We start from the raw sequence: 12,534 nt of genomic DNA, 5'->3' as shown, positions 1-12,534 counted from the left end.
ATAGGTTATGAAGTTTCGCCAAGACTTCACATACGAAAATGAATAAGAATCTAAACTTTGTTAAATCTTCTTGCCTCTTTAGTTCAAGTGTTTCTTGTTTCCGGTAATAACCTTTTCCAAATTATCAAAAAAACCATTAATGAGTCCTCGCCATTAATGAGTTCAAGAAAGATGAGAAAATGAAATTGGAGATGAGGAAGATGAGGAAACTCCATTTATGAGTTCTAAAAATTTTTGTTTTGAGAAAGAGAAGAAGAAGACAAGAGAAAATGAATAAGAAAAAGTAATAATTAAAATTATTTATATAAAAAATATTGAAAATAAATTTTTAATAAATAATTTTGTTCTCACTCTCTTGCCATGTCAGCTTTCGGGGGTGTAAATATTCCACTTTAAAATAGTTGAACCCCCGCAAAGTATAGATGTGTAGTTAAGATTTGGAATAAAGATTGGGGGGAGGGAGACTTTTGGCCATTTTCTTCAATTAAAATTAAAAGGGGTTGGGGGGGGGAGGGGGGGGGGCGCTGTAAATCTCCAGCACATCATTCAACGGTCAAAAAGATATATATATTCCTAAATTTTAGTGGACTAAAATTGTAACGGAGAATATATTTAAACTTTTTTGGAAAGTTCAGGGTATATTTCACCATTTTCTCAAAAATAAATACAATTTAGCCTATTCTCAAGAGCTCATGCCATTTTGCTTCGTGATGAATTGTTTATTTATTTATTAACATCTTAGCATTGAAGGTCAAAGGTGCTAACCACATGAGCAACTGATATGTTCTACTACAATTTTCTTCTATAGAGATTTGTGGAAAGTTGTGGAGAACATTCAAAATTAGGAATAAATATATTTGAAAAAAAAACATTGATAAAGGAAAAAGAAGGTCAATATTCAATAAGTCAATCCCTTTGAAAATACGAACTTCTACATTAGTATAGTTCTATTGTTTGTTTTCTTTCATTGTCACGTACTATAATTCTACCAAACCCCAAGAGGCCAAGACCCAACCATATTAAAATCTCTTTTCTTGAAATATAGTCTTATATTGCCCAATAAAATAAAATCTCTTCACTCTCAAACAACTCCTCTCACAACACAACAACAATGGGCTTTGATGATGATGAACATCCCCCTTTTCATAGAAAAAATAAATATGATCTTAATAGTAGGATCATGATAACAGCCATAATTTCATTATCTATTGTTGTTTTCTTTGTCACTCTCCTCCACATATATGCAAGGTGCGTCCTTAGACGCCAGGCTCGACGTAGGGCGGCGCTTCAGCGTGTCAGCATCGTCACCAATGCCACCCTACAGGTGGTCGAGCATCCTAAAATGGGGCTCGATGCTTCCGTCATAGCTTCGCTACCGGTATTTATTTTCAAGAAAAACGATCATGAAAATAATTCAATTGAGTGTACGGTATGTTTGAGTGTTTTTGAGGATGGAGAAAAGGCTAGGACTTTGCCTAATTGCAAACATATTTTTCACGCTGAGTGTATTGACATGTGGTTCCAGACACATTCAACGTGCCCGATTTGTCGGACAGAGGCGGAGCCTAAAGAGGGCGCTGTAGAACCTACAGTGCCCTCTGCTCCGCCAATCGAGAATGGAAATTTGACTAATGTAGCTATAAATATGGAAGGGATTTATTCGGATTGTGGATTAACACAACAACCTTCATCATCAACATCAGCGAAAATTACTGGATCAAATTCGAGATTAAGCTCGTTTAGGAGGATGCTTAGCAGAGAAAAATCATCAACACGAATTCCAGTTCAATCTCGTGGTGTTGAAGATGGTGTAAATGATGTTGAGAGACTGTGATTATTGTGCATAGGTATGAATTATGATGTTTATTAGTACAAATACGAAACTCCTGGGAACTTAATTCATTTCTTAATTCTCTCCTATATCTTTCTTGTACACACATAAGGTAATGTCAAAAGGAGATAATTTATTTTTCCAGCCAAAGTGTTTTACCACTTCTTCATTGGAGCTTCCTACTTCGGAAGACTTCTTTTGTTATCAATATGATCTGTTTTTAATAAGACCAATCTTATTCTCTGAATAATTAAAATCTCGTACTTTTATATGATCCTTTCCATTTGCTGATCGAGCTTTTGTAGGTGAACGTCGTTACTTTACAAGTCAATAAGTAAGAGTTTAATGTTTATACATTAAAAAATTTAAGTTTTATCTGCTGAGAGTGTAAAACAATATTTACACAGTCATTTATTGATTATAGGTAAATTTCTTTGATATTCTCGTAAATTGGTAATTATTCTGATACCACATGTTAAAATCATAGTGTATAAAAACGTCTATACTGCCGAGGTAGTGAAAAAGAGGAGTTTTTTTTAATACTATAAGATCATTTAAAAGTTAATTACATGATAACTGTCCACAATAACTAATACTATTTAGCAACTTGAAAGTAAGTCAAGAGACATTCCTAGGAAAAATTACATAAATAATGTTAAAAAGTGCATTACTCTGGCAATAGAAAGTTACTTTTGGGGGGGGGGGCGTGGGGGGTGGGGGTAGGGATTAATTAAGGCTATTATGATTACCTGAGGTCCAAGAAATGATTACTGGTATTTGGTAACCTAAAGATGAACGTGATAATTAGTCATATTGACTAAATAGAATCCAAAGAATTAGGTAAGGCTGGTCCCTTTTTTCCTTAACATATATGAACTGGTCTTGCATGCTTTGCGTATTTGATCAACCATTGACTTATAACTAAATTTTATTCCACAGCAAAGATACTAAGATTTGTTCAAACTTTGCCAATTCATTTATTTTGAAAATAAAAAATAAAAAAAATTGATTTAAATGTTGCGTAAAATAAACATTGGTACACAAAAATTGACCATATCGAAATTCACACATTCAATTTGAACAACTTAGTACTACTACTACTTGTTTAAGTTCATTTTTGGGCTATTTATTTGTTTAGAATTGAAATGGATGGAAAGAGAAGGAGAGAAAAGCCTCGAAGTTTCCTGTTAGTGACTCTTATTTTGTTTATTAGTTAAGCAAGAGAGATTAGTTTTGTTTATTAGCTAAGCAAAAGAGATTAGTGTGCGAGAATTGAATTTGTAGGTCACGTACAATCTTTTTAATTGTATGTCCTTTTCACGAAATCTTCTTCTTTTCACATAAGAAAGAAAAAGTCATTTTTTATTTATTTTTTTAAGCTGCTAAGAGTTTTTTTTTGTATAACAATCGAAATCACACTTAAAAGTTCATTCACTCAAAAGATTACAATGTCATTAATTTGGGTTAAAGTTGCTGCCCAATGGTAATTATATAGGTCCATCGACCACCATGCATCACTTAAGTACACGACTTCTGCAACGATACAAATTTTTAACACAAATACGAAATGTATTTATAATCGCTCAACATAAATTACAATTTAGAATCCGAACAAGAAGTAATAGTCACACTAACTAAAATCAGAAAACATAGTAAGAAAGTAACAAGAAGGGGATGAGATACTAGACACACAGAATGGAGATGAGAGAATAAGCCAAGGATTCACATAATAATACGCAGAACTATTCTGTCGAATCTCAAGTCTTATTTAACCAATTGACAATTGAGCCTGAATCCCAAATAAAACATTCCAAAATTTCAATAGGTCCAATAATCTCAACTGAATCAGCCCAATTCACCACTTCTAACCCATAGCTCGGTACAAAGTCAACTTGATTCACAACAACTTCAATTTTACGAAAACCAGAGTTCTATTTTCATGGTAAACTTGAAGAGACAGGTGGAAGCAGTGGCGAAAAAGTTTTGATCTTGTATATGCAAAATAATTTTCCGATAAAAATAGTTCGAATGAACCCTTTCTTACCGTCTAACTCCGCACTGGAATTTCAGTTTCATAGGCCCAAATAAAGTTGTAGTCCATTTTTCTAAGTATAAATATCATAAATATCAACCCTTTTGGAAGTAATTACACTCTTTCTCGCTTTTTTAATTACTTTATTCTCTCTTCCTATTAATATATATAGCATAGTCGACATGTACATAGCATTCTGTGTATATGTGGATTTTTGTAATATATTTAGGAAATTGAGATTTTTTGTAATATTGAAAACATAAGTTGTATTTATGTAATTTTTGGTTTTTTCCAAGTCAGTGGACTCATAAGTTCATTTCCACAAAAAAACTTTGATGCTACTTTTAGGTTAAATGAATAGTTATTCACCACCACCAGGAAGACATTCACAGGAGTAGTTTGGTGAAGTATAAATCACGCGATAAAATGTAAATTATTTTATCTTGTGCTTGATTGGAGGTATTAGTTAGTTCCTGAATTATTTATCACGCAATTTATATCTAGTGATGAGATAAGTTGACCCATATATATGGTGAGATAACTAATCCCGGAATAATTTGGTGAGGTATAAGTCACGAGATAAAATGCAAAATTATTTTATCCTGTGCTTGGTTGGAGATATTAGTTAGTTCCTAAATTATTTATCACACCACTTATATCATAGTGATGGGATAAGTTAACCCATATATATGGTGGAATAACTAATTCCGGAATAATTTGTTTCCAACCAAATGATCCCTCAATGCTTACACAAAGAATGATGCAGCACCTCAGCCTTGCACTTAGATTTAGGCCTCATTGGCATGAAACTTTAAACAATTGGAATAACAAAAGACACTAGCTAGCAAAACTCATTTTAAAGATCAACAATCGATTTACCATATGGTGTGACAACTAATCCCGGAATAATTTGTTTCCAACCAAATGACCCCTCAATGCTTACAGAAAGAATGATGCAGCACCTCAGCCTTGCAAGTACATTTAGGCTTCATTGGCATGAAACTTTAGACAATTGGAATAACAAAAGACACACTAGCTAGCAAAACTCATTTTAAAGATCAACAATCGATTTACAATGGTAGTTTAGGCCTGCAATCAAGGAAAAAGTTGCATTTCTACAACAACTGTCGGAGATATTTCTTCAATTCTGGCCCCTACGATTTTGAGAGCCCATGGAACCAACATTAAATACCTGGAGCTTGAGTCCTCAACAAAATTGCTTACGCTAAAGACTACATAGTACATACTACATACAGTGGGAATGAGACAGATTCTTGATTCATCAGAAAATAAGCAGACTTGCAAACAGCAAATTAATCGCCATCAAGATATAGATCCACCTCCTGAGAATAGAACTGCTGCTACTCACATCATCTGAGGCTTGACCTCCTCCCCCATTCGTCGACCCACTAAAACTTCCACTAGAATTCTTGCTGCACAAACATAAAGGAGATCGGTAAAACTACACTGAAATATTACGGAGAACATAGATAATCTTGATAAGAAAATGGATCTCAGGCTTAATTCAACCCCATAAGTTAGCTCATGCAATAAGGATTGCCCAAGACCACAACCAACGTGGATTCTGGCATAATTTTCCAACGGTTTGAAACGTGCGAATATAGCTCACAATATATATGTGTAGTGTCTTTATGTTATTCAACTGGATTGAAGAAACTAAGTACATTCTTTCTGATTCTATCCAGCAATATTAAGCACCAGTCACCACATCAATAAAACAAGTCCAATCAATTACTTGTCCAACACAATTTCGAATTTAGAAGGCCTGTATAGATCAACTTATACACGCCTATCTAGACATTACAATTTACAAGGCCTATAAGCATACTGCAAATCGTTTTAGGTTTTGACTCATTATATTCACTAATACATTAATTCACATAATATCTAGATTATTAAAAAGACTAAATATACTAGATTATTAAAAAGACTAAATATAAACCAGTTATCAAAGGTGACAAGTGCGAAAAAGCTCTAATATATGTTGGGGCTTTAAGCGCAAAGAGGAAAGAAAGTGTGAGGCTTAATGAAGAAAGAACAAATGGAGGAAAAATTACAAATATATGTGTAGTCCAAAGACAAATAATTACAAGTATGAATAACAATTATATGGACAAAGAATTTTTTTCAAAAAAATACGATAAAGTGATATATCAATTGTTTACTGCCGTCTCTTAGAATAATGCTCATTGACAAGGAAAAGCATGTGATGTGAATCAAATCGAAAAGCTCAACATGTTTTATGCCTTGTTTCTAGGCTTAAGTGTACCTCTGATAAACACTATAATAAACATATGAAATGAAGTGTATGGTAAACATGTGAGAATAATGAGGTTACAAAGAGCTACTTTGAACCGATTTTTGGTTCTTTCCAACTCACTTTGAAGAAGATTTAAGATGGATTACTATTTGTTCATAGAGATGATAAATGAAGTGGAATAAGCGAGGCAGAGAGGCCAGGGCTTACGATCCCACAAAATATTAACATATTAGTCTTGCTTTGTCTCGCCCATCTCGGTCTAAGTTTTCCTTTTATTTTATTTTCCTTTTTGCACTTGTAATAGCAATATTTTCATGGTAGACTATGTCTAACAGGACTTAATTGACACCCCTTTAACTGGAAAATTAGTGTAGAGCGGTAATTTACTTAAAATATATATCCTGTATGATGAATTCTTTTGACTTATTTGTGCATTTACTTCCTTATGCTTAATACGCTTGGTGAGATTTTGGCTCTAGCTGAAAAAATAATACATCAGTGAATCCCACAAGAGGGGGATCAGGGGCATGTCTACTAAGATAAAGCAAAACTGATATTGAATTACTATAGCTAACCTAACTAAGCTACGGATTGAGGCATTATACTCCCTTTGGTCCAAATTTATGTGGTACACTTTGTTTTTAGTCCGTCACGTGTCTATAATTAGAAGGAATTTAATTACAAATTCTCTTTTTACTCTCAATGAAATTATTTACAATCACACTTGAGTGAAGTCAAAAGGTGTCACGTAAATTGAAACGAAAGGCAGTGCTGGCTCAACCATGTAAAAGAAAAGGCAACGCGTCAGACCCCCAAATTTGAAGAGCCTCATTTTTAGCAATATAAATTATAAATAATATATTAAAAATATTAAATACTATTTGTAGAAAAAATAAAGGAGAGAGTTTGTTTTACCCAATCCCCTTTTTGATAACACGGCAGAAATCCCATAAACTTTTTATATCAAAGAAAATAATTATTAGAAAGAAATTGATATATTACACAAATTAAATGGATTGGTTATACTATCAGTTGAAAAAAAGAACTATTAAAAGAAATCGATGATATAAAAATTATCAACAACTTTGCTTAGAAAATATTGATTTTCTTAGAAACCTAAGGCCTCCCTTTTAATTTTGCCTTGCGCAACTAATGTACTACTATTAGTAATTTCAATTGGCATATAAATCAGACAGCCCATTTCCTCCTATAGTTTCTTTTTGCTCATGTTGTCATGAATCATTTAATGCATAAATAACATCTTTTAGCACAAGGGATAACAGTTACCTCGATGGAAATTTACACCCGTTATGACCTGGAAAAAGATAATAACAACATAAATTAGAAAAAGATAACGATATAGAACACAATTCAAGCAACAAAATTACTACCATAAGCAAATGAAAGTTAAAAGGTGAAAAATACTTACTAGGATTAATAGAAATGAGGGCAGCAGTGTCATCAAAATTACATGCATCCTCAGTCATACCATGCTTCAGAAAGTAATCATTGAACACAAACGACGCCGTTTTCTGTATATCTTTAGAATCATAACACGGCCCACCGGGCTGTATTGGCCCGCAATTTGCACCTCCAGGCCCACAAGCCCAATCTATCGCTGATTGAAGTGCCGCATCCTCTGCGTTATTCTTTGCCACACACCACAACTCCACCGCCGCCCCTCCGCCACCACCGCCGGCGGGAGCAGTACCAGCGCCTCCGGGAGCAGTGCCGGTGCCGCTGGGAGCAGTGCCGGCGCCACTGGGAGCGGCGGGAGCAGTGCCCGTGCCGCCGGGAGGACCGGGGGCGGAGCCAGAGCCGTCGAATTGGGCGGTGGAGAGGGAGGAGATAAGATACAATAGGAGGAGAGAAAATGAAAATTTCAGGGACATTTTTTATGTTTCAGTTACTGGAAACTGTGAAGAGAAATTTGGAAGTGAATAAGTAGCCGTTTAAGAAGCAGTTATATATATGAAGAGGAATTGGCAGTTAATGAATTGAAACTGAAGAGGAAAACAAATAGACTGAGAATATGACCGTTGGTATTTTTCGTTTTTTTTTTGTAATGATATGAGAGAGATCTGAGAAGTGCTGAGAAAAGACTGGAGAAGACTGGAAAGTGATTGTTCACTAATGGGAGAATTAGGATTTATAAAGTCTATGGGTTCTTTTCTATTTTTTGTTTCCCACTTTGTGTGCGGAGGTCGAGTAAATTGAGGTTCGTATATCGCAAAAGTTCATTTAATATTTATATTGAGGTCGAGTTAATTGAGGTTAGTGCATTGCAAAAATCTGTTTGTATCTGTATTGAGGTAGACTAAGTTGAGCTTTGTGCATTACCAAAGTCTACTTGGTATCTGTATGGAGATCGAGTAGATTAAGATTCCTGTATCGCAAAGATCTATTTAGTATCTATATTAAGGTCGAGTAAATTAAGGTTACTGCAATGCAAAAATTTATTTGTATCTGCATTGAGGTAGATTAAATTTAGCTTTGTGCATTGTAAAAGTCTTTAATATCTGCATTGAGATCGAGTAAATAGAGGATCATGCATTGCAAAATTCTATTTGTTATATGCATTGAGGTCTAGTAGATTGAGGTTGTGCATTACAAAGTCTCAATATGATATCTTTCATTCTTGAAGCCTGAAGGCTAGCTAAGAATAAAGAAATCTCAAACATTTCATCACAGCGTATAATAAATAAAGTTAATGATTCAACCTTTGACATGCATAATACTAAATTTTGTATACGTTAAAAGTATAAATTCAAATGTAATGGGTACTATTTATTTAAAATTTAGTAAGTTTAAACTTTCCGTTTATATTATTTATCGAAAATTTTAGGTTCAAATGAATTTATAATCGAAAAGTTACATTATCTTTGACTGTTCAAATTTTTCACTTATTTATTAATAATCATTTGATATTTGATATTCATTGATTCATCAATTAATGAACATTCTCTATCATGGATTTATTTATTTATTTTTAAAACTTAAATTCGAGAGAAATATAAAAAAAAATTTGTCCATCAACATACATTGTTCCTTGTAGTCAGTCACACAATACACTATTTTATGTCACTTACATTCAATACGTGAATTATTGGTGTCTAGTTTCATTTGTTGGAATCCATGTGTGACTACTTGTCGGATTCCTAAGTGTTCTCTTTTTCTCCTTCTTTATTTGTTTCTCCTTTAAACCCAATAAGAGATCAGCTCAAATACCTTTTCTTAAAGTGAAAAAAGAATAAAAAATGACGAGGTTAACCTAATTTGTTTGGAAAAGCTAAAATAAACTTTTGGGTTACTAATTCCAAAATAGAAATCAACGAAAACCCACACCACTTCTGACTAAAAAAGAATTGTGAAACGGAAAGAAATACTAAATTTATTTATTTTTATTTTTTTAAAAAAAAGACCAAAACATGAAATAATGTTTTTTCTCTTTTTAGAATTACTATATCAAAACAGTCTTTTTATCTCACTTTTAAATAAATATATAAATTACGTACATTCTATCTTACTCAAGCTTCATTTCATGAAAATGTAAAGAATATGTTTATGCTATTATTATTATAGTCAAAAGTTTTATGAATAAAAAACATAAAATAATCGCTTTTTGGTCCCGCAATTTGAAAAATAATCAGTGTCATAAAATTTTAAATTAATCTGCAAACAATTTCTACTCTTTTTACCTTTACACCGTTCAGTTCACAAATCACAACGCGTTTTCTTCTCTTTTCCCTTTACTTCTAATTTTTTTTTCAAGTCCATGGCCCCTCCTCCAAAAAAAAAACAAAAGTTGGAAAAAATTAATAAACACGTTTCTTTTATTAAAAAGAAAAATTCAATTTGCACATTTTTAAGAAGGGTGTCTCTACCGATGGACGGAGTCACCTATATCAAAAGATGTAAGTATATATTTTTTATTAAAAAGTTATATTATATATATATATATATAAGCTAAATATTAGCTATTACGAGTATGTATTTAATTTTATACATTTTAAACACAAAAAAAAAATAAAAAAAATTGCACATTATTCAACAAATTCGTGGCTCCACCATTATCTCTGCCAAGTTTGATTTCACTCTAAAAAGATCAGTATGAATGAGAAAAGTCATTATGTTAATTGCTCAACAGCGGTTACCGTACTAAGAGCAATTTAAAAGTTTTAAGTTACTGTCAGCTGAACTTGCTCTTTTAACAATTTTCTTCTACCTGAAGGAAACTTAAAAGTGAGTGAATGCCAGTGCGGGGGGAGAGGGATGTTGTTCCATTCTTATTATTTTAAGGGGAAATGAACTTCTGGATTTCTGTACTATGTCGGTTTTGTAAGTTGGATACTTTTACTTATATATTTGTCATCTGAACTCTTGAACCCATCAAAAAGTAATATTTTGCACCCTTTGATCGTTGACCTTGCCTCATAGGCTAGGTCACGGTCGCCTGGAGTGCGAGTGAGGATCAATTTTTGACCAATTTTACATTAAAATAATTTAAAAAAATATTAAAATTAAAAAAAATTAAAAAGGATCCTTTTTTTCCCTCTATCTTTTTAAAAATTTAAAAATAATTTAAAAATATTTTCAAAAATATTAAAAAAAATTAAAAATATTTTAAAATTTTTAACAATAATTTAAAAATATTTTTAAAAATTAAAAAAAATAAAAAAGGTCCTTTTTTTCCCTCCATCTTTTTTACTTTAAATTTTTTTAAAAAAATTTAAAAATAATTTTAAAATATTTTTAAAAATTTAAAAATACTTTTAAAATATTTTTAAAATATTTTTTGAAATTTTTAAAAATATTTCAAAAATTTTAACTATACAACCCACCCCAGCCCGTCCCTACCCCCCATACCTCACCAGCCCCTCCCCACCCCACCCCAACACTCTTCCAACCCCCTCCCCCTACACACATGTTCACTTTTTATTTTTTATTTTAATTTTTCCTCCTAATTCAATTCTTTTCATTTTTTTAATTTAAATTTAAATTTTAAATCTTTTTATTTTTTTGGAAATTTAAATTTAAATTTAAATTGAAAGTGAGTGATAGTGAATATTGAAAAAAATTAGTGAATTTCGCTTGAAAAAAATTAAACTTTTTGTGAATTTGTTAAAAATATTTAAATTTAAAAATAAAAAATTTATTATGTTTGTATATATGAATTTATAGTTAAAAATTTAAATTAGTTGGAGAATAATTTTTATTATTTGGAATAGATTTGATGTTTAATTTATGAGCAAAAATAAAAACATGATTATTCAAATTTTTCTACAATTTGTAAATTTTTCTCATTTAATTAAATTAATTTTAATATTTAATTTGTTATGTAGCATTTTAAAAATGACTTGAAATTTAATGTAATTTTTTTTTTAAATGACGTGGCAGGCGTGACAGCTGACGTGGAGAAGAGTGTGCTACACTCACCAAAAAAGGGTTTAAAATATTATTTTTTAATGGGTTCAGGGGTTCAGATGACAAACATGTAAGTAGAAGTGTCCAACTTACAAAACCTAATATTACAGGGATCCAGAATGTCATTTTATCTTATTTTAAAGATGCTAAGAATTAATTGAAAGCCAAATTTATTGGTTTGGTAAAATACCCTAGGCAAATACTTATTTGATTAATTAATTGGTTTAGTAATTGAAAAATCTGAACCTGCTCGACCCATTGAACGTACAGTACTCATACCACTAGTGTTTTTGTTCTGTTTTGAGCTCGATTTATTTAAATTCATGTCAGAAAATTTTATTCCCATTGAGTTCATTCCTCATGACACAAACGAAAACCTTTGATTAAAGTTTTCTTTTTTTGGCCCTCAGATTTTGTCAGAGTATACTCTAATACATATCTTCTTTATGTAATGCTTCTATTAGCGTCCTACTAGTGCAGCTTAACTGTGGTTTGTTTTGGAATAAAAATATTGATATGTTAACATAGACTTTTAGGGCTAAATCTAGTTCTGAAGTTAAATAGCTATAATAAAGTTGTGAAATAAAGAAAGATTTACTGCTAGCTAGTTCATCATTCTGGTAGGATTAGTGGGAAAAAGCTTTCTTCTCTAGTTAGTTCAATGAATCGAAGTGCCTGTGTTTTTAAATAACTGGGCTCTGATACCATTAGTAAGGGGTGTGGATCTATGCGGATAACTAACTTGTGAAATAGATCTATTATATGTATAATGAATCTATTTTTCTTTGTGCGTGGATGTTTCTTAAATTTTCTTTCAATATCTTTTAATGATTTATTCTTTTCGTAAGATGTATTCATTAATTTGTGTAGTTTATTATTTTATCCTGTAGTAATTGCAGAGTTACAGATTTCTGTATAATAATTTATCCTAATTGTACTGTAATGTATATCTAATTCTAGATTTTC

The 12,534-nt window shown here is 31.9% G+C and overlaps 2 protein-coding genes across 2 annotated transcripts; one reads left to right on the top strand and one right to left on the bottom strand.

Annotated features, from left to right (window-relative positions):
* Nucleotides 1-983: 983 nt before the first annotated feature.
* LOC107877330 (E3 ubiquitin-protein ligase ATL41) lies at nucleotides 984-2,064 on the top strand. The gene has a single exon (XM_016723996.2). It carries the CDS (start codon nucleotides 1,112-1,114, stop codon nucleotides 1,832-1,834), a length of 723 nt encoding a protein of 240 aa, XP_016579482.1. The 5' UTR covers nucleotides 984-1,111; the 3' UTR covers nucleotides 1,835-2,064.
* Nucleotides 2,065-4,900: 2,836 nt separating this feature from the next.
* On the bottom strand, nucleotides 4,901-8,580 carry LOC107878404 (PLASMODESMATA CALLOSE-BINDING PROTEIN 5). Its single transcript, XM_016725380.2, has 3 exons — nucleotides 7,574-8,580; nucleotides 7,432-7,459; nucleotides 4,901-5,296 (listed from the first exon to the last, which is right to left on the bottom strand). Exons 1-3 carry the CDS (start codon nucleotides 8,034-8,036, stop codon nucleotides 5,146-5,148), a joined length of 642 nt encoding a protein of 213 aa, XP_016580866.1. The 5' UTR covers nucleotides 8,037-8,580; the 3' UTR covers nucleotides 4,901-5,145.
* Nucleotides 8,581-12,534: the final 3,954 nt, after the last annotated feature.

The sequence above is a fragment of the Capsicum annuum genome, chromosome 7, assembly GCF_002878395.1.
Source record: "Capsicum annuum cultivar UCD-10X-F1 chromosome 7, UCD10Xv1.1, whole genome shotgun sequence".
Classification (NCBI taxonomy): Eukaryota; Viridiplantae; Streptophyta; class Magnoliopsida; order Solanales; family Solanaceae; genus Capsicum; species Capsicum annuum.
Note: the sequence above shows the minus strand (reverse complement) of the source record. Positions and strands in the feature narration are given on the sequence as shown.

What these genes read in the sequence shown, in the direction of transcription:
- LOC107878404 (XM_016725380.2), bottom strand. Translation starts at nt 8,036, where the DNA reads ATGTCCCTGAAATTTTCATTTTCTCTCCTCCTATTGTATCTTATCTCC. An exon ending in CCTCATTTCTATTAATCCTA is followed by an intron (nt 7,460 to 7,573) that starts GTAAGTATTTTT and finishes ATCTTTTTCCAG; the next exon opens with GTCATAACGGGTGTAAATTT. An exon ending in GGGTGTAAATTTCCATCGAG is followed by an intron (nt 5,297 to 7,431) that starts GTAACTGTTATC and finishes ATGTTTGTGCAG; the next exon opens with CAAGAATTCTAGTGGAAGTT.
- LOC107877330 (XM_016723996.2), top strand. Translation starts at nt 1,112, where the DNA reads ATGGGCTTTGATGATGATGAACATCCCCCTTTTCATAGAAAAAATAAA.